Raw genomic sequence first — 22,145 nt, forward strand, 5'->3', positions numbered from 1 at the left:
CAGCACTTTGAGAGGCCGAGGCAGGTGGACCGCCTGAGGTCAGGAGTTCAAGACCAACCTGGCCAACATGGCGAAACCCCGTATCTACTAAAAGTACAAAAATTAGCCAGGCATGGTGGCAGGTGCCTATAATCCCAGCTACTCGGGAGGCTGAGGCCGAAGAATCACTTGAATCTGGGAGGTGGAGGTTGCAGTGAGCCGAGATCGCGCCACTGCACTCCAGCCTGGGCAACAAGAGTGAAACTCCATCAAAAACAAAACAAAACAAAACAAAAAACTGGGAACATCCTATTTCCGCCATGATATTTGCGCTATCAGTGTATCACAGGGGTCCTTCTAAGCCAGTAAATATCCTTCTGTACCAAATGTATTTAACTGGTAATTCTAAATCTTTTGATAAAGGCCTTCCACTTCTCTTCCACCCCTGTGGTCCCTGTGGTACATCTTGTGCTGAGAGATTACCTTCTTCTCAAATCTTAACTATTTTACTGAATCTCTCCACCTCTTTTTGCACTCCTCAACTCAATCAGGAAAAAAAAAAAATTTCCTGCCCCTAGCGTTTCCTTAATCAGATGCAGACATGGCTGGATGTTCTTTGCGGGGCTGCTGAGTCAGAAGCCTGGACGGGCCAGCTTCAGTTTTAATAGAGTGGCTCAGGAAGGAAGTGCTAACAGAGATGGGTGCACAGTGCAGTCAGTGGGTGGGAGCTGATGCTGGCTAGAAGACTTGAGTCTTCCGAGAGGCAGCTTGATTCCTGGAAAAGACTACTGGGCTGGAAGTCAGGAGGCCTGGGGTAGTCTCACCTCTGCCGCTAACATGCTGCATGACCATGGTAAGTCATTGCCTTTCTCCAAGCCTCGGTGAGAAACAGCGGACCTGGCCCCAGAATACACTGTGGAAGAACTAGAGGTCTTCTGAGTCAGGCCCCCACTAAGAAGGCAGTCTCCTGTGAGGATACCTAGGAGATGAGTTAGAAGCAGAGGGCGCATTTCACAAACAGCCCCCAAGGGATTGTCAGCAGCAGACCTCAGGAAGAATCAGAGAGACAGAGACTGCTCAAGCCTGGGGTCCGAACTAAAGAGGGCAGCAGTTAGAAGTTGAAAAGAGAGGAGAGAGCCCTGAACGAGTTAAGTCAAGAAGAAGGATCATGGTAGAGGTAAGTTGCAGGGTAGGCAGGGAAAGGCTGTGGATAGGGGTTTCTGGGCAGTGGAGCCAGGGGCTAGCCTACTAAAGTTCTGGTGCTCTAGGGGAGATTCAGAAAGTAGGCTGAGGCCAGGCATGGTGACTCACGCCTGTAATCCCAACAGTTTGGGAGACCAAGGTGGGCAGATCATTTGAGGCCAGAAGTTCCAGACCAGTCTGGCCAGCATGGTGAAACCCTGTCTCTACTAAAAGTATAAAAATGAGCCAGGCGTGGTGGTGCATACCTATAATCCCAGCTACTCAGGAGGCTGAGACAGGAGAATCACTTGAACCCAGGAGACGGACATTGCAGTGAGCCGAGAATGCGCCATTGCACTCTAGCCTGGGCGACACAGCAAGACTCTGTCTCAAAAAAAAAAAAAAAAAAAAAAAAAGGCAGGCTGAGACTAAAGCAAGGGAGGTTTAAAAAATGGACTAGAACCACACAGACAAGTCTTAAATGTTCAATCATGTCAGGCTGATATTTGAAGGAAAACAAGTGCCAACTGTGTACCCACCTGCAGAGCACACCATCCCTGAGACTCTTCACCGTGGAAGAAAGGGAATTTTTTTGTTCTTTAAAAACCTGATATTTCATGTTCCACATTAAGGGTTGACTGGAAAACCTGAGGTGCTGTACAGAGACAAGAGGAAGGCTTTGATCCTAAGCCTGCAACTCTAAGAGAAGAATGAGCCCATGAGTTACGGCCTGTGGGTTCTTCCACATGCTCTTTCCTGTACCTGGAATGTATTCTTTCCTGACCCAGAAAATTCCCTCAGGGATTCCTCTTCCAAGAAGTCTTCCCTGAGTCTGTCACCTCTTCACCTTCACTCCTTCTGCATGCTCCCAAAACCCCTGCAATTCTCTACTGTGGGTGCTTACCCAGTGCATTGTAGTCCACTCTGGCTTTTGTATCCCCTTAACTAGCAGCTCTGTCTTTTTCATTTTGGATTCCCAGACCTATCAGAGAGCCTAGTGCTTGCCAAATGCTGGGAACATACTTACTGAAAGGATATTGACTACTCAATGTTAGCCACAAGGCCCCTCAGACAGTCTTGCCATAGGAAACATCAATGGGAGAACCTTTTGGAATTATATAGAGAGACGGGGTGGGGAACTTATGGATTTGTTGTTTTTTGTTGTTGTTTGTTTGTTTGGCTAAACTCACAGCAATAGGTGTTAGAGTCATACAAGGGTTACAACAGCACGCAAGAGCCCACTTATGACTAGAAATTTCTTCTAGAATTCCCTTCAAAGCATGATTCTCCTGCTGTGTTTGGGGTGGGGAGTGTGTGTCAGTGGTGAGGGGACAGAATCCTGCCTCTAGGATACAACTCTGGAGTGGACATGTAGCAAGAGAGCTCACCTTGGGAACCTGGGATGGAGGTAGGCATCTGTTAGAAAGAGAGACTGAGGATTCTGGTCACACTATCAAAACTAATACCAGAAACCAGATCAACACACCCACCATCCCCATTCCCAACCGCACTCATCTATGCTGGAGATGATTATCCCCACACCCCTCCTATGTTACTCTTCCTGAGCCATTGGAGTGCCAGAATAAACGTAACCAACTAGAAGACTTCTGCAGAATGGAAAAGGATGGAAGATTCCAGACTAGAAAGGCCGAGGACAGCAGATAGACACTGAATGTTGAGATTTGTCAGTGGAGTGCTGCAAGACAGGATGCAAAGTTATGACAGGTGTCTTTGCTTCTAGAGAGGCTTCGCAGATATACATCCTATCCCACCCTACCCTGCCCCACCCCTGGGTGTATAGGTACTCCTCCTTCTTGTTCCCACAGCATTCTGTGTTCACTTCGACAGTGGTGCTTTTCACACCATTTATGGTTGTCTGTCTGCTCATGTATTGTTCAGCTTCTCTGAACTGGAAGCTCCTGTCAAAGCAGGGACTGTCATCTTTTTCTTTGTATCCCCAGGGTCCAGCTCAGCATCTGGCTTACAGTAGGCACTCAGTGAATGTTGATGTGAACAAATGAACTGATTCAAAGAAGCGTCTCTTGAAGTTGCTTCTTTCCAATCTAGCCAACAAATGCAGTATTCCAAGTGGAGGTACCAGAGATCACATCATCTTCAGCTTTCTGCCACAGATCCACATGAAGAAACACACATGGTGCAGCTAAAATCCTTAATGTTAGATAGGACTTTGCATTGGACACTTTAAAATGTGATGTCTGGCTTTGAAGAGGGCGTATAACACAAATTTACTGTGCATCAATCTCACTAATGGAAAATAAACAATAGCCCATACATCATCTTTCTTGAAGTGTAATGTGTTTAGGATAAAAGTTGATTGGTCAGTGTTAAAATATATGTAAATTTTAGCCTTTCCAGAGCCCATGAAAATGTCTGAAAAAAAAAAAGCTTTTAAAAATGAGTAAGTACAAGGTTATTTGTTACAGCATTTAAAAATATCATATGATTGGAAACAACCTAAATGTTCATCAATAAGGGACTAGTTAAAAAATGTGTAGTACATCATCATTCATGTAATGGGATACTATGAAGTTGTACAAAAAAAATAGAGAATAAAGAAGTGTTTTGCTGACCTAGAACAATCTCCAAGATATATTGTTAAGATGTAGAACAATGTGTTACATACTGCTGTGTGTTAAAAGGCTGAAAGGGAATATCTATGTATTTGCTTGAAGGTGCATAAAACCATCCCAGGAAGATACATAAGAAACTGACAACACTGGTTAACAATGGAAGACTGAAAGGAAGAGATGGGGAAAAAGACTGCATTACATACGCTTTCATACTCTTTCATTTACATTTTAGACCATGTGAATGTATTATTTAGTCAAAAATAAATATAAAAAGGAAGAAACCACAACAACCATAGGAAATACAAAAAGTGACATCAACATGACATAAATTTTGACAAGCAAGAAAGGCCATGAATTTGGACTAACAGAGAGATCAGAGCAGTAAACACTGCAATTCAATAAGTTGTAAGAGTATGCTCTCCCAAAGAAGCATTAATCACAGAGTCAATGAATGTGAGGAGCAGAGGTGGGCTATGAGGCAGTCATTGAAGAGCCGCAGTGGAAACAGCTGGGACAGGTGGCCCTCTCCCTCTCTCTCCTTTCCCCCAGTGGACCATTTGTTAGGAGCGGCATTTGGCGTTGGCCCTCAGGCTAAAGTTGCCTAGAGAGGGCTCTAGGAAGGATGCTGAGACCTCCACAACAGATAGGACAAAACCAAAAGGAAAACCAGTATTAGTCAAGAGTGAAACCTTCTACAAGGCTCCGCCCCCATAGAAAAGCCCTCCTTACTTCATCAGTTGTGGGGGTCCCTGGTCTTCCTGCCTCTCCACCCACATAACCTAAAGGGAAGCCTGACTGTTGACATTTCCTACCCACTTAAACAGAACCCACAGTCAGCCCTCCCATTCCGGAGAGAGGTTTGTGGGGGAAACAGATAGATCAACACAATTGCAGAGGAAACTCATGCCATCTACCCATAATAACCAACACAGGTTTTCATTCATAAATAAATAAATCGCCAAGCATTTGAGAAAAACTAGCAACATAATGAAAAGGAAAAGTAAACAAAAGGAACTGGCCCAGAGGAAAGAGATAGAATTAAGGGAATTGAAGAAAATGTAAATATATTCTGACACATACTGCTCGAAAAGCTAGCCAAACACTATTCTCCCAGGTTAGAATGGTTTACAGCTTCCCCTTCTATCTCTATAAAATAATATTTAGTAATTTGGCAAATATTTACTGACGCCTTACAATGTGTCACAACTCTTTACAATGTGTCAGGAACCAAAGGTTCTGGGTTTGTTTTTTTTTTTAATTACCTTTTTCCTCTAATAGTTAATGGTAGAAAAATCAGACAAGTCCATTATGATATGATGTGGCAAATGCTATGATAGATTAAGCACAGAAGAGTTGGGGCGCAGTGGCTCATGCCTGTGTAATCCCAGCACTTTGGGAGGCCAAGGCATGTGGATCACCTGAGGTCAGGAGTTCAAGACCAGCCTGACCAACTTGGTGAAACCCTGTCTCTACTAAATTTGCAAATATTAGCCAGGCAGAGTGGTGCACGCCTGTAATCCCAGCTGCTCGAGAGGTTGAGGCTGGAGAATCACTTGAACCCGGGAGGTGGAAGTTGCAGAGAGCCAAGATTATGACACTGCACTCCAGCCTGGGTGACAAAGCAAGACTCCGTCTCAACAACAACAACAACAAAAAATACTAAGTACAGAGAGCACCTTGTCAGCTGGAGCGGAATATTTCATTGAAACATTAATAGATGATCGAGCGCTGTGGTTCACACCTGTAATCCCAGCACTTTGGGACACCAAGGCTGGCGGATCATGAGGTCAGGAGTTTGAGACCAGCCTAGCCAATATGGTGAAACCCCGTCTCTACTAAAAACAATTTTTAAAAATTATCCAGGCGCGGTTGCACACGCCTGTAGTCCCAGCTACTTGGGAGGCTGAGGCAGGAGAATCGTTTGAACCTGGGAGACGGAGTTGCAGTGAGCCGAGATAGCTCCATTGCACTCCAGTCTGGGCGACAGAGTGAGACTTTGTCTCAAACAAACAAACAAAAAACATTAATAGATAAGACAGGAGGGAATTAGCCTGGGCACAGGAATAGCATTAATAAGCACAGAACATTTCAGGAAATAAAACTAGCTTAAAATGCTTGATGCTTAGGATTGAACCTGAATGAGTCATAGATGATGAGGAGAGAAATGTGGGCAGGGGTCAGTTCATCTGCCTTGTTAAGTATCGAGACCCTTTCCTCCAGTCTAGAGCTTTTCAGATATATTCAGGGAAAAGAACCCTTAGGAGGCCCTTTGTACAACAAACAAAATACTGATATATTTAACTCTTTCATATGTACTGGAAATAATTTTCCAAGCAGAAACTATGACTGTGTTCTGGGTTATCAATATAAAATCACAACCACAAGCATATTCACATCAAAAACAAACTGTTGAAGTACGATCCATTGTTTTTCTTATTTTTCCCTTGATATTTGCTACAGATCAATCACTAGCTAGCAGAAAAATAGTAGTAGAAAAGGGTGACCGATATTTGAGAAAATTCTGTGTAAAAATAACTGAAAATGAGACTGCAATCCACTAACTTAATTCTTTCTATAAACTTAGAAAAAGATGGCCAATATTTGATTTTGGCTATAGACACTTTCATGCACTCCTATACATGTATACATTTCTTGGAAACTAAATTTGATAATCATTTCTGGATGTGTTAGGCAGCTGAAGATGTTAAAATGGAGCCCGCTCCCTGTTGGGGAGAAACAGGCATGAGAGGTTCTGAGACAAAGGACTTCTGATACAGAATCAGAAATCAAAATAACAGCCTAAATTGGGAAGCTGGAAAGGTAGCCAATTGTGGCATTTTGGTAGAGGACCAGGCAGAAGGATGGGAGAAAGAGAAGGCTTCAAGAATTGAGGTACGAGCAGGGCATTCTGGAGTCAGTTGCTGTCAGTGTGAAAGATGGATGGGGTGGGACAGAAAGAGAAACAAGGTAAGTTAGGATGGTACAATTCAGTAATCTACAAAAGAGAGGATATATGGGCCTGGAGATGACGGCAGGGGCCATGGAGAGAAGTGGTGGCAACCAAAGGTTTCGGAGGAAGAAGCCACTAGAAGTGGGGCAATCTGGGGCAAGAGAGTGAAGAATCATGAGTGGATCCCAGATCTCTGACTTGGGCAATTAGGTGAGTAGTGGGACCATTCACAGAGATATGGAGAACCTTAAGGGAGAACAGGTCTGGATTGGAATTAGAGTGGGGAGATAAATTAAGTTTGGAGCATACCAAATGTGAGATGGCTTTGGGATACCCAAGTAGAGATTTTCAGAGGCAACTGTGCTTACAACTCTGAAGTTCAGGACTTCAGTTATAGATTTGAGATTTATCACAATGAAGGTGAGATTGAAACCCATGAAAGTTCATGAAACCCACGAATCACCCAATGAAACCATGGAGAAGAAGAAGAGAGGGGAGGAGAGGAGAAGGGAAAAAGAAAGGAAATAGTGAGAAGGAACACCAAAGTTTTAAGGGGTATGAAGAGAAAAGAGGATAACATGAAGAAGGATTTTGAGAGGCAGAAGCCCTTAAGAATGGGGTGATATAGAATTCAAGCGGGGAGAGCATTCAGGAAGATGACAACAGGATAATAGGTCAACAGAGTAATAGAAAGGTCACTAAAAATAAACCCTAAGAAGTATTCAGCCAAAACTATTATTGAGCTAATAATTGTGGGATCAATTTCAGGGGAATATTGTGGGCAGAAGTCAGACTGTAGGAGACTGGGGATCAAGAAATTGAGGCAAGGAGGTTGGACAACAACTGTTTTTTCAAGTTGGTCACGTGAACAAATCCTGACATTGTCTGCATCTTTGTGGTTCCTTCAGCATCCCCTCCCTCGGGTCTTGGCTGAGCTGATTGCAGGGCCCCTGCAGCTCTGGCACTCTCAAGTTGTATAAAACTGTCAGTGCAGAAGTCCTTGAGCCCATTTTGGCTCTCATGATAATTTTCCTTCAGTGGAACTAAGGTTACTTGTCTAAGAACCGAAGTCTCTGACTTGACTGATCAAAGTTCATCACGTGCATTGAAGCCACCTACTTGGCAGATGTAGTGAAAAGCTACATAGATCTGGGCCCAGGACAGGATGCTGGGGCGTGGGAGGGGAAGAAAGCAGGTGCTAACTATATAGATAGCATGCCTATCGGAGCAGTTTTTACATTTCCTATTTGTCTCTCAAAACAATTTTATAGGAATCATCAAAGTAATTTTATCATGGTTTCTAGACCAGGTTTGGATGTGAGGTAGGGATTTCCACAGCTGCTTTTAGTTTGAAGGAAATCTGATAAGATGATGCAAAAGTCCTTCAGAAATGTGTAATCCTACACACTTCAGTGATTCAATTCATTGTCAAAACTTAAGGTGTTTTTAATATCGTTATTGTTCATTTGGTTTTTACCAACATGTAAGGAGTTGGCAATTATTTGTAAAACTCATGTCTTAGGCTAAATAAATTCCAAAAAATTCAGGATGAGAATTGTTTATTGCTTAACGTGTTTCAAATTTCTTCCATGCACTTCTTTATTAGATCTTCACAGCAACCTATGGGATAAGCAAGACAGGTGCAAGTGCCTCCTTTGGGTATGAGGAAACTGAGGTCTAAAGAGATGAAGAGATTTGCCCAAGGCTCATAGCAATTTATTGGTAGAGCAAAGACTAGAATTCAGATCTCTTAACTGCAGCCTATTTTCCCGATTCTGAACCATTACATCAGCATCAAAAGTTATCTAATAGATTGGAACGGTGTACACAGGCAACTTAGCTACATCAAGCCACGATTTTTACTTTAACTTCAATTCCAGAGTCTTGGCCTGATTTCCCTCAAGATCCTACTTGTCTTTGCCTTTAAGAAATTTATTTTTCTTGCATTATCTTTCCAGCTACATTTTATTTAATAACCATCAGCATCCTTTTTTTGCCTTATGCCATGTAGACTTGACCTGAAAACCTGCCAGGCTTTCATTGAGTTTAGCGATTAAAGAAGTAAAGTTTTGAGAAGCAATTAGTTGATGGGACACCAGTCATAAAATCAATCCAAACTTTTGTTGACATGTGTTTCTTTCCCCATATACCAGGTTCCCGCTTGATATTAGTAAGATTGAAATTGAAATAAGTCTATTGCTGGTGGATGAATTTGTCACTTTCCTTGAAACTGGTGAACCCAAAAAGTTAGACAGTGATAGGAAAATACTGCCATTGTCTGTTAAGAAGTCTATGACATTTCAAGGCAAGAATGAATATATGGAAGAAGAAACTTGTTTCTTCTTTACTAACAAAAAGGAAAGGCTGGAAGTGAATGATATGGGTATAATTTAAAAAAAAAAAAAAAAAAAAAAACCTTTACGTAACATTTTTGCTGGGAGAGAAGACTACGAAGCACATTTTCCAGGAAGTGTGGGCTGCAACGATTGTGCGCTCTTAACTAATCCTGAGTAAGGTGGCCACTTTGACAGTCTTCTCATGCTGCCTCTGCCACCTTCTCTGCCAGAAGATACCATTTCAACTTTAACACAGCATGATCGAAACATACAACCAACCTTCTCCCCGATCTGCGGCCACTGGACTGCCCGTCAGAATGAAAATTTTTATGTATTTACTTACTATTTTTCTTATCACCCAGATGATTGGGTCAGCACTTTTTGCTGTGTATCTTCATAGAAGGTTGGACAAGGTAAGATGAACCACAAGCCTTTATTAACTAAATCTGGGGTCCTTACTAATTCATAGGTTGGTTCTACCCAAATGATGGATGATGGTAGAAACCAAATAGAAGAATGGTCTTGTGGCATAATGTTTGTTGCCTAGCGATGAAGCCTCATATTCTTGTCTCTGGTTAGGATCTTGGGATCTGGAGTCAGACTGCCTGGGCTCAAATCTTGGCTCTGCCCATGCCATCTCTGTTATCCTGGGGCAAGTGCCTCAGTTTCCATATCTGAGAAATGGGGATGGCATTGGTGTCCATTTCATAGATCAAGTGAGTTTAGCCTTGTAAAGAGCTTAGAAGGGGGTCTGATACATAGTAAGCACTATGTACGCACTAGCTATAATTATTTGCTAAAGTTCTGCTTGAAAAGTAAGCTATTATTTTATGGAGACAACTTTTTTCTTTTAAATTTCCAGCTAGGCAAGAAGAGTGTCAATTTGATCTAAAATTTCATAGTGCTTCGGATTAACAGACATGGATAAGTCCCAGAATTTGCAGTCTTTTAGTAAAAGTAGCATTCTCTGTGTAATTCTTCGCAAACACTGATTGTAGTTGCAAGATGCTCAGTTTCCCTCTGAGATGTTTTACATTTTTAAATGGTTAGACTTGCAGGAACAAAAGAGCAGAGTAACTTAGTAGGCTGTTTTGCATTCTTAGGAAAAGAAAACCATCAGGATTTATTTTGTTTTCATGAATTTTTTCACTTCCACTGAGGAGTATAATTGGCTGGTGTTGACAAAACACCAATCATAGATGTAAAGCAGAAAGTTGATTAGTTTTCTGGCTGTTCCTAAAATTCTGGATGCAGGAACTGTGGCTAGAAAGCATCTGGATGATTGCACTTTATCAGGGATACTTGAGTGTCCTCTGTTAGGATCTGGACCTAGAATTAATGTCACGAGATTTTTCCATCAGGATAAAGTGAGATAGTGAGGGCTGAAGTCATCCACTGGGTTATCCAAATTTTAGGTTTCACTGCTGAAAAAAGAGGGGGCTTCTGGTCTGGTTGGTTATTTGTGTTTGGCCTGATGTGCTCTGTCAGTCAAATGTCTGGACATAGACCTAGCTTCAATAGTGACCTCGGTGGACTGATATTTACCATATTATTTATATGTGCTCTTAATGACAGCAAAAGCTGCCAGCTAACTGAATCTTGTTTTGAATCTAAAAAAATCTACTCTTAAAGCAAGAAAATGGTGCAAAATTAGTTGATAGTGCAAGTGAATTCTATACACTTAATTATTCTAAGACATTGGAAAATAAAATATCTTGTTACTTTGAGGATAAAAGATGATTTCTTTAAAAATGCAAATGTTTTCTACAAATACTAAAGTTAAAAGGGAGAGAGATGTAATTAGAACTCATTAACTGACACATTGCAAATTAACTTCTTTTTATAAAGCACTGCATCACAAACACTAAAATGAAGTGGGCAAATTAGCTCTGCAGAAAACTATTTTCTAGGCTGATGTTTATAATGACCAATCATTACTGAAGCAATGAGAAATGTGACAATTACAGAATATTGCTGCTATAGTATGTTGAAAAAATACGCATTTTGTAATGAACATTTAGTAGAATAGCTCTGATTTCTACCTGGAGTTTCTGATAACATGACATCTTAATTGCTGGCTTTTATAGATTTTTAAACTGCAAATACAAAATAGCAATCAGCCAATATAATAACTTATTATTCCCCATTTATGCCTGAAAGTCCTCCTCTTGTTGATGCCATGGAAATGAATGTAGAGACAGATATCATTAGCTGTATTCTCCTTCTGAATGACATTTATCATATCCTTGTTATTTCAAAATAGATAGAAGATGAAAGGAATCTTCATGAAGATTTTGTATTCATGAAAACGATACAGAGATGCAACACAGGAGAAAGATCCTTATCCTTACTGAACTGTGAGGAGATTAAAAGCCAGTTTGAAGGCTTCGTGAAGGTAAGGAGCTTAGTTGCTGGTAAAAGTGTCATTGAAATGTTCTACTACATTTTCTAAATTGGGAAACTGACAATGCCAATGTTTAAAGATTGGTTACAGACACAGACACACGCACACACAAACATGCATATATACACTCATACATGGGTGTGTGTGTGTGTTAAAAAAAAAAAAAAAAAAGACACTCTCTGGGGAAAACACACCCTTAGAGGCACAGTCAAACATATTTGTGAGCTTACATATGCAGCTACCACTAGGCAAAATGATAAAGTCCACCAAGCTTGGTTTTTGCATTTCTGTGTCTCCCCATCTAAACCTTGATGCTCTCTCACTGGGGACCCATGGTCTGATCCCCATTTCCTAGGGAAGCAATAGCCATCGACAGCTGCCGTGGCAGCAGGCCACAAGTGAAGGGACTCCTGAAGACTGGTAACAGTCTGTGGTGCTTCTCTGATGATGGAATTTTAGATGTCCTGACAGTAAGATCTTTCCCTTTTACTGGGGAGAGAGGTGCGGGGAGTAAATAATAGACATTCTCAGTGCCGCTCAAACCAGGTTCTATATAATATCACTTGCTCATGAAGCCCACCCACTCTATGACTGGTCATGACCAGAGGCACAGAGGGTTCAAAGCCTTTTAGCCCACCAGGCTGGTAGCCAGCATGAAGTCACTGCAGTGACTGTGGCTTATAACAGATACCTAAAACAAGAATTTTTACAACCTTTACATTAATTCCATCGTCACAGACATGGGGTCTAGAGGCTCTTTCTCCTGAGGCAGAACATCAAGAGTTCTTTCTGCCTATGTCCCTCTCAGAACACTGAGTCAAATACCCTTGGGCCTCGGCTCACTTAGGGGTCATTTCTAGGAGGCAGCACTTCACATTGACGACAGTTCTGGGCCAGATGGGTGGGTATCTGGGTAAACCAACAGGAGTTAGTTCTCACATATAGATTATGTGTAATTTAATGCAGGTGTGAAATGTTTAAGATCTTATTTCTGATCTTATTCCTGCCCTCCTGTACTGTTACCGAGGTGTCATTTTAATTCATTAGTGAAGACTCTAACAGCTTATTCCTGAGTCACCTACGGAGATCAGAATGCAGCTCAAATCCACTGCTCGCCTTCAGGTTCTTTACACTAATCTAGGCTGTAGATGAAACTCCTAAACCCTTTCTTTGCAAGACTGGCCAGCTAGGAAAACGATTTGAGTTTCTTCGGTTCTTCGAGGATTTGGGCCAGTATTACAGAGTATTGGAAGGTGTTATGAGATTAAATGTGAATAAAGGCACTTTCAAAACAATGGTTAATAATCCAAATAACAGACTGAATGTGCTTGGCTGTGTGACTTTGAGTAAATAACTTCACCTTTCTGGGCCTCAGTTTTGTCATCTATAACATGAGAAGACAGATTATCTGTAAGGGCACTACTAGCTCTGACATTCTATAATTATGTGATAAGCCTTCAGTTCCCTCCAATGGCAGTGAGAGTGGCTTGTCAGTCCCCCTCGTTTCTTACAGAGACTTTTACGGGTGAATTGTCAATTCCTCACGTCAATATTTCGGGTTGGATATGTATGTAAAGCTCCCAAAATCAGCTACCAAGGATAGGAGTAAGGAAAACAGTCAGTTTGGCCTCCCTGCTTATGCTTGTATGAAAAAAGTGACAGCTCCAATGTTTCATATTCTTAAAAGGCAGATCTTCTCAGGCATGTCAGCCAGGGCCCCAGGAATCTCCTCCTTACACACAACTAAGGAGGCCCCTTGTCTCTACTGCAGCAGGTGTGGAACCCTAGTCAACACCACCTATACCTAAGATTATGCACAATGAGTAGATACAAAGTCCTCCAGCTACTCAATCCTCCCCAAATGATGGATTCCCTTTCCAATACACTTTCCCCCAAATTGCTCACTCTAAAACAATATTTTAGATTTTGAAAAAACTCAATAGGCCAGTTATAGAATAACTCCAGGTTGGATTCATATTTTCTCAGCTAATGTTAGCAGGCTTTCTTTCCGGGCCACAATCTGGCCGCACCTAAGCAACCTAAAGTTTGAATTTGGGGTCTTTGAATCATCCTAGGGCTTGATGAGGTCTTAGAAGTCATCAGATCCAATTCTCAATCCACAACTTCAGGCTTCTCTCCACCTCCTGACTAAGTGGTCATCCAATCTCTGTTTGAACATCTCTAATGACAAGGAACTCATTATCTCTGGAGGCAGGTAGCACCAATCTGTTATTTTGGGGAAAAGACGGTATTCCGGGCTCAAGTGAGGGTAAGCAGAGGTACTATTTTGAGTAGTATAATTTCATATTAAAACTTACAACCCACCCCACCTCTGCTAGAATATTCAGTTCCAGGATTATTTGCCCACCAATGCCTGTGATGCCTTTGAGAGAGTCAAAGCATATATCAAGTTAAAGGGCAACCTGTCCATACCTGCCACGTGGAACTCCCACTAAGAGAGAAATAACTCATTCTGGATTTTCTGAAAGTCCACTTTAAAAAGTATTTCAGTTGAGGTGGGGAGTGAAGTAAGAAAAAAAGGCTCTAGGGAGTGTGGCTGGGGGAAGTTCACAGAAAGGCTAGGCTGGGTTCATGAAACACAAGCTTTGCTGACTTCATGTTTTCATCTTGGCCAGGCTTCAACACCAATGCAACAACTTAGCCTAAAAGTATCTCAACCTTGATCACCACACTCTACTTTTTGAAAAGACACTAAATAGTCATTTGTTTACTTGTGATCTCACAAACATTTTCCTGTCACCACATCTTCATAGCGCTGCGCTTCAGCTCAAATGGAAAGTTGAAGCTCTGGGGCCCATGTGAGCGTTCTGAGGCTCCGGTTCCCCTGGAGGCTCTGTGAACTACACCCTTAAATCTGGCAACTGAGCTGAGCCTACAGCCAGCACTCAACAGTGACAACACAAATTCCTTCTAGGGGAGGAAAGAAAAGGAAAGATCCTGTAGACAACAGATTCCAGGAGTGGGAAGGAGCACAGGACTGTGATTTCATAAGATGTGAAAATACTACTGTCTTCTTCCCTTGTGTTCAGAGGATAGACAGATGGAATAAGCTAAGCCCAGCCTATGAATGTCATCTCACAGTTTCCATCCTTGGTTTAAACCTCAGCTTCTTTGGGTGACCTCATACTGACCAGTTAAGCCCTCCAGGCCTTTTGCTCAGTCTCTTTAAAGTGGCAGCAATAGCCTTTATTATCTTCCAACCTGTGTTGATGGAAGTTCTTGTTAGCTTCTTTAAATACCTCTAGGCTTCCTTCAGTTTATAAGTGAAAAGAAACCTTTTAAGAAGTGTTGCATTTGCCTTTGAACATCAGCACCATTGGGAGATGACCTGTGTTTCCTAAATGCTGATTATTCTAAATAAATACAGTTCAACTATCAACAAGAGAATCTCTTCAGCCCATTGAAAGGGATAGAAAAATTAAAAATGTCTGAGGATCTTTTCGTAGTCTGGCATTTCTCTCCCAAGGTCAAACTTACTATTATCTTTTCCTACAGGATTTCAGACCAAACTTATTCTAATAGATACACACCATGCTTTATGTTTAATAACATTCCATACGCCAGTTCCCAGGGTAGAATCATCTCCCCATTCAACACTATTTGTCAATATCTGTCAAAGCCAAGGAGGTTGGGGTCATAGGAAGGGTCAGGATCACAACCTCTGGTCTGGAGAGAACACTGGAATGGAGATAATAAGGCCTGGATTTTACTTCCAGATTCTTCCCTGGCTTTCTGGGTTGTCGGCTCGTCTGTCAGATCCATGGACTCCCAATTGGCATGATGGAATTAATGACAGGATCTGAGTGTATATTATAATCCTCACCAGAAACAGACAACAGAGTAATGACAGATGCAACACAAATGATAACTTTAAAACCCCACAGCAGAACCCCTGTCAAAATGACCTCTTGCAATGATTCTTATTTTAGGATATAATGCTAAACAAAGAGGAGAAGAAGAAAGAAAACAGCTTTGAAATGCAAAAAGGTAGGTTTGCTATTTACTAATTTCTATGAATGCCTAAAAACTAAAAGGAAGCTTTAGGCTGATTATATTGAACAACCCAGTGTTGTTGCATCAGGGAACTTTTAGCCCTGGAAATAAAACAGGAACACAATTGTCAAATTGACACCTTCTCTGGTCCCTGTGATTTGGAAAGACTTTGTACATATATATTTATGAAAAAAGGATGTGTTCCTTTAATGCCAATGATACCAAATCTGAAGAAATCCCATTATGTTCAGTACCTTAATAGAAGCAACCATATAGCCTGGTACCACCTACAGTGGAATGAGAAGACAGGAAAGTCATCATTTGGTAACAGTGGCATTCATCACTCACTGATAACAGTTTTTCATGGGGCACAGTGGCCGGTGGAGCCCCTGGGATCAAGGAGTGACAATGTCACAGTGTTCTATTATTTGCCCTGTTCTTAAAGTCAGAGCATCCTGAACATCTCAGGGTTGGAAGAGACCTTGACGGTTCTCAAATCCAGCACCATCCCCACAACAAAAATCTCCTTCACAATAGCACTGACCATCCAGCCTCTGATCAAACATGTCTAGGAATGAGGCACCTTCCACCTCATAAGGCAGCCTGATCCATCTTTGAATGGCTCTAATAATACTAAGATTACTATACTACTCGAGAGAAGTCTTTCCTCTTCAAGTCAAACTTTGTTCCTATAATCTCCACTCACTGGTCCCAGTTCTGCTCTTTGAGGCCATAGTAAACAAAGTATAATTGCTCTTCTACCCAGCAGCCATCCAGATATGGAAGACAGCAATCATGGCCACTAAGCCTTGATTGAGCTTTTTCTTCTCCAGACTAAAGATCCCTGATGTCTTCCACTCTTTCGCCTATGACCCTTTCCAGGCCCTTCCCTCTGCCACACACCTCCTTTTCTTGGACACACTAACTTTTTCCTGTTCTTTTAGAATTTGGTACCGCCAACCAATACAATAATGCCTGAAGTAACTTCAGCAGCAGATTATGGGAAAGAGCGGGTGTTGTTAGAGGGAATATTATATCACAAAGTGGGTGAACATGATGTTATGGCTTCTGCAAACTTAATACACACAAAAACATACATACACACAGAGATAGAGATACTATTTTCTGAGGCAAAGAGAGTACTCAGAACTTGCCTTAACTGTTGTTCTGGATACTAAATGGCCATCTGACTTCCATGAAGGTTTTATCTTCAGAATGACTGCAAGATATGTTGAGTAATAGTACCATGCTGTCTGTTAATTACAGAGAAATCTGAGGAAACAGTTTATGCAGATGCTGTCTAGAAGTCTTCAGGAAAATTATAACATTAACCAAACTTGCCATTTAAGTCATGCAATTTAATTCAACATTTATAGGGCACTTACAAAGTGCCCAATATCAAGCTCATACTGGACAAAAAGAAACTTCCACACAGCCTCTGCCCTTAGAAGATTGGGACATCTCATTAGGGAGCAGGGCTTTAACGCAAGAAATAATTAAAGATAGATTCAATAGCTTGGCCAGTTGCCTGACCAAATCAGAAACCATAAGAATCTTACTAAGCGTACAGACTTTGGAGCCCACTAAAATCCCCAGTGTATGGAATTGTTCCTAAAAGCAACATTCACGGTATGTTTGATGAAGACCAGCGTTTTTAGCCTGTGTCAATCTATGCAAAATGGAATCGAGTATTGATCAACTATTAGGAGAATGAGATCAATGGAAACAGCCAATTCAATTACTCAGATATTAGAAACCAACTTTTCCTTCAGTGGGAGAGATTTCAGATCATTTTATCTTTCCTTTTACATAATCTATTTTTGCACAGTCTCTATTACACAACTGGACCGAATAGTTTTGTGGGCAGTTTTTGCATTATTTTAGCCCGACAGTTTGTTTTTGGTTTCATTTCAGGTGATCAGAATCCTCAAATTGCGGCACATGTCATAAGTGAGGCCAGTAGTAAAACAACATCTGGTAAGTCACACAGCATCTGAGTGGTAGCCACCCACGGGGAAAGGCTGGGATGCCGAAGTCATGTTACCTAATGGTTAAACTCCTCTTTTCTCCTGGGACCCAATTTACAAACCTACCCCTACACTTCTCCTGTTCCTTTCTTTGTCTTCAAAGTGAGTTCAAATGCACAGATGGGACTTAGAGGGACAAAAGGAGGTGGAATGCAATCTCGATGTTCTCATTATGTTCTTGTTCAGTGGCTGATTCTAAATGATGAATTACTGGGTGGAGGGACCATTATTCTGACAACATAGAAGAAATGGCAGGTAGTGACCTCCTGACTGGGAGCATCCCTCCTCCTAACCCCTCTTCACTGTGTGGAAATGGGCCTCGTGGGGTATTTCCTGCCATCTGTCAATCCCTGTATGATTAAGCTCAGCCTCACTGAGGCCAACCTCAGGGAAATTAAAGGTAAAATCATTCTGTAAAGATCAATAGGTCCCAAGACGTTAGATTTTCCAATGAAGTAACAACAGACGACATATTGTGATCTTTTCAACTCTGAACGATTTTATTTCCACATACGTTCTGCCTCCATTCTAGCCTTTAGATATTTTTTCCCAAATGTTCACCTTGCAATAACTGGTGCCGGAGAATATGTCATATCTGATAAATGGATGGAAACATGCACACTAACATAAAGTCCCCCATCAACATAAAGGCAAGAGCATCAGAGGAGTCTTTCAAAAATTCAACAGAGTACTCCAGAATGGAGTTCTAAACAGTGCATGTGTGTGTGTGCGTGTGTGTATGTGTGTGACAGAGAGAGAAAGAGAGACAGAGAGACAGAAAAGACACCACTTCATCTCTGAAGTGGCTTGGGCTTCTCAGTAAGTGTAACACATGGACAGTTATCATTATCATGGATCATGGTACCAAAGTAAGAGCACTGAATAGGGAGTTTTGGAATGCTGGGATTCAAGGACCATGACCACCGCTTGCTGGGTGACCTTGAGCAAGACCCTTTACCTATGTGGCAGTTTTCTACTTCACCTACTTTACAGGGTGACTTTGAGCATCAAATCAGCTAATATGGCTGAAAGTGATGCTGTCAAGTGCTGTAAGGTGACACTACTTAGTTTACTTCACCATGGCTTAGATGTCAAAAGAGTGACATAAAGCCCCTCATTAATACCAGTTAGTTACACAATATTTAATAATTTTGTCAAGTACCCCTTCTCTCTTCTGGATCAGATGACAACAACAGAGCAATCTCCTAGAAGAATAGCTTCCCACTGGTCTTTTTTCACCTGTATCTAAACCCTTGCTCTTGGATATATGTCATAGAGCTCAGATTCTCCCAAAAGGCTCATAATGGACATCAGTCCTACAATATCTTACAGTCTGCATCACAATAGATTTCCAGAGGATCAGGTGGGAAGACAGTAACATTCCACCCTCACCCCAGTCCCAGACCTCTTCTTCCTACCTAGCCATGCTGCTAAAATCTTGCCCTACATCCCATGGCAAGTACTAAAATTAGGTAAGGACGTACCAAAGTAAACTTACTGAACTAAAATATTGAGAACCTGCCCTTTTTTCCTCAATAAAATGGTTCAAAAGGGCAAACATTCTAATGAAGCATTGTTTCTGGAGTGGTCTGGAGGGCCCAGATCTGTCAGGCATTTCAGGATGTCTCCCTATTAGTAAAGGGTGAGTCTTAGCAGGTGGGATTTTGTGCCCTGATAGACCTAAGGCTATCGAATATGAATTATTTTTTTTAAAGCTCAAGGAAGCAAACACATCAGTACTTTCACTTTTCCTCACCCCTCACCCCCATCAGTCAGTCTAGCTTTCTGTGGGAGCTGAGATTTGAAGCCGGGTGCACACACTACTTTGAACCCACTCAACATCTCAGCCGAGAAAATGGCACACTGTTGGTGGGTACTCTGGCTTAGCCACAAGAATACTGGTACTTTCAAGTTGGTGGCACCCACTACAATGGGAGATCAAAACATACCGTGAAATGAGCACACAGTTTATTTTCATACTTCCTTGCCTAATTTTAGTTCTTGCTGGGGGAGGCAGATCAGGTTTGCAACAGCATGATCAGGTAGGAAGAAATGGGGTCTTTTCTCTGTGCTGAGGCTGAGCTAGGTAGACTGACAACTCTTTGACTTTGTAAAATTCAAGGCAAGTAAGGTATTCATGGTAATATTAGTAAAAATTTGGTCTGAGTAACTTGGTATGTATAATTTATTATGTCAAATTTCGAAATCATGTGTGCCTTCTTAAGTTCAAGGCAAATTGGCTATAAGAACTCTAACAAGAGAAAGAAACTCACTGTGATCTCTTACTTTATTTAATCTTCACAAGTCTCTGAAATATGCTCCAATATGAGCCCAGTGTTGCAAATGAGGAACTGAAACTCAGGGAGATTTAGAGACTTGCCCAAGCTTAAATAGAGCCTGGATTGGAATATAGCTCTGTCTGACTCTGAAGCCCATGGAAGGGGCCTTGAGAATCCATTCCTATACAAAGCCAGTATCTAACATTAAACTATATTTTTTGTCAGAATGTGAACCATGCTCTGCTTCACCTCACCACAAACTTTCCCTCTCTTTGTAACAGTACTACAGTGGGCTGAAAAAGGATACTACACCATGAGCAACAACTTGGTAACCCTGGAAAATGGGAAACAGCTGACCGTTAAAAGACAAGGACTCTATTATATCTATGCCCAAGTCACCTTCTGTTCCAATCGGGAAGCTTCGAGTCAAGCTCCATTTATAGCCAGCCTCTGCCTAAAGTCCCCCGGTAGATTCGAGAGAATCTTACTCAGAGCTGCAAATACCCACAGTTCCGCCAAACCTTGCGGGCAACAATCCATTCACTTGGGAGGAGTATTTGAATTGCAACCAGGTGCTTCGGTGTTTGTCAATGTGACTGATCCAAGCCAAGTGAGCCATGGCACTGGCTTCACGTCCTTTGGCTTACTCAAACTCTGAACAGTGTCACCTTGCAGGCTGTGGTGGAGCTGACGCTGGCAGTCTTCATAATACAGCACAGCAGTTAAGCCCACCCCCTGTTAACTGCCTATTTATAACCCTAGGATCCTCCTTATGGAGAGCTATTTATTATACACTCCAAGGCATGTAGAACTGTAATAAGTGAATTACAGGTCACATGAAACCAAAACGGGCCCTGCCCCATAAGAGCTTATATATCTGAAGCAGCAACCCCACTGATGCAGACATCCAGAGAGTCCTATGAAAAGACAAGGCCATTATGCACAAGTTGAATTCTGAGTAAACAGCAGATAATTTGGCAAGTTCAGTTTTGTTTCTTTGCATGCAGTGTCTTTCCATGGATAATGCATTTGATTTATCAGTGAAGATGCAGAAGGGAAATGGGTAGCCTCAGCTCACATTCAGTTATGGTTGACTCTGGGTTCCTGTGGCCTTGTTGGAGGAGGCCAAGATTTAGAACGTCTAACAAAGCGGAGAACCGAAAAACCCCACCCTGCCACCCACTCGGACAGTTATTCATTCTTATTCATTCTCTTTCCATCTCTCTCTGTCCATCTCTCTCTTTCAGTCTCTCTCTCTCTCTCTCTCTCTCTCTCTCAACCTCTTTCTTCCAATCTCTCTTTCTCAATCTCTCTGTCTCCCTCTGTTAGTCTCTTCTCTCCCCCAGTCTCTCTTCTCAATCCTTCTTTCTCTCTAACACACACACACACACACACACACACACACACACACACACACACACACGCATACACACACAGAGTCAGGCCGTTGCTAGTCAGTTCTCTTCTTTCCACCCTGTCCCTATCTCTACCACTATAGATGGGGGTGAGGAGTAGGGAGTGCAGCCCTGAGCCTGCCCACTCCTCATCACGAAATGACTGTATTTAAAGGAAATCTATTGTATCTACCTGCAGTCTCCATTGTTTCCAGAGTGAACTTGTAATTATCTTGTTATTTATTTTTTGGATAATAAAGACCTCTTAACATTATCGTTGTTGTTTGAGTATCTAAAGCTCCCAGTCAGGTTGGGAAAAGAGGAAGCACTTGGAGGGAATTTCCCCAACCTTTGTGATGTTTTCATAAACTTTGTTCTCAAGCTACTTATATTATAAAATATCTTGGTGGCAGCACGGTTTCTGGAAGTCTGTGACAGCCTTTGATGGATGATGTGCTAGCCTATTCAGTGAAAAGCAATCTAGGTCTTTATTTCCAGCTTCTTCTGAAAAAGTTGCAGGAGATTGATAGAACATTTTTTTAATTAATCACAGCCAAGTGAGGCTGGAGGGGTTCCTTAAATGAGAAGTAGTGGCATAGCTTATTAATAGCTGTCTAGGTGGTTCCACTTAGGCAAGAGGAAATGGAGCTGGGAAAATCTGAGGGGAAGTATTTGTCCCCCAGTCTTCCACTGAAGTCAATGGAGCCATTTCTTGTCACCTCTAATAGAGGAATTTTTCATGTAAGAAACTCAGAGTGGAGTGTTCATCTTTACTGGGTAAGTCCTACATGCTCACTGTTGGTTATCTCCCTGGGTTCATGGTTTGAACTTAGCAGCACCTTCGAGCCACTAATGCCAAGCCTTTTGTTCTCAACTGTCTCCTAGAATTTGCCTGCATCTCCAAAGGGTGGACCTAGTCCTCAAACCTAATACATTCCAACGGAACTCTTAATTTTTCCCCCCGCACAATGGGATCTGTGTTCAATGTT

At 41.9% G+C, this 22,145-nt stretch overlaps 1 protein-coding gene and 1 long non-coding RNA gene across 2 annotated transcripts; both read left to right on the forward strand.

Moving 5' to 3' along the window:
* Positions 1 to 669: 669 nt before the first annotated feature.
* LOC102138385 (uncharacterized) lies at positions 670 to 3,451 on the forward strand. The gene is made up of 2 exons (XR_001487999.4): positions 670 to 832; positions 3,123 to 3,451. It is a non-coding gene; the product is annotated as an uncharacterized lncRNA (long non-coding RNA).
* A 5,777-nt stretch (positions 3,452 to 9,228) lies between these two features.
* Positions 9,229 to 21,430, forward strand: CD40LG (CD40 ligand). The gene is made up of 5 exons (XM_005594705.4): positions 9,229 to 9,451; positions 11,302 to 11,433; positions 15,393 to 15,450; positions 17,371 to 17,433; positions 20,044 to 21,430. Exons 1-5 carry the CDS (start codon positions 9,296 to 9,298, stop codon positions 20,418 to 20,420), a joined length of 786 nt encoding a protein of 261 aa, XP_005594762.2. The 5' UTR covers positions 9,229 to 9,295; the 3' UTR covers positions 20,421 to 21,430.
* The last annotated feature ends 715 nt before the right edge of the window (positions 21,431 to 22,145 follow it).

This window comes from Macaca fascicularis, chromosome X (assembly GCF_037993035.2).
Source record: "Macaca fascicularis isolate 582-1 chromosome X, T2T-MFA8v1.1".
Taxonomy (NCBI): domain Eukaryota; kingdom Metazoa; phylum Chordata; class Mammalia; order Primates; family Cercopithecidae; genus Macaca; species Macaca fascicularis.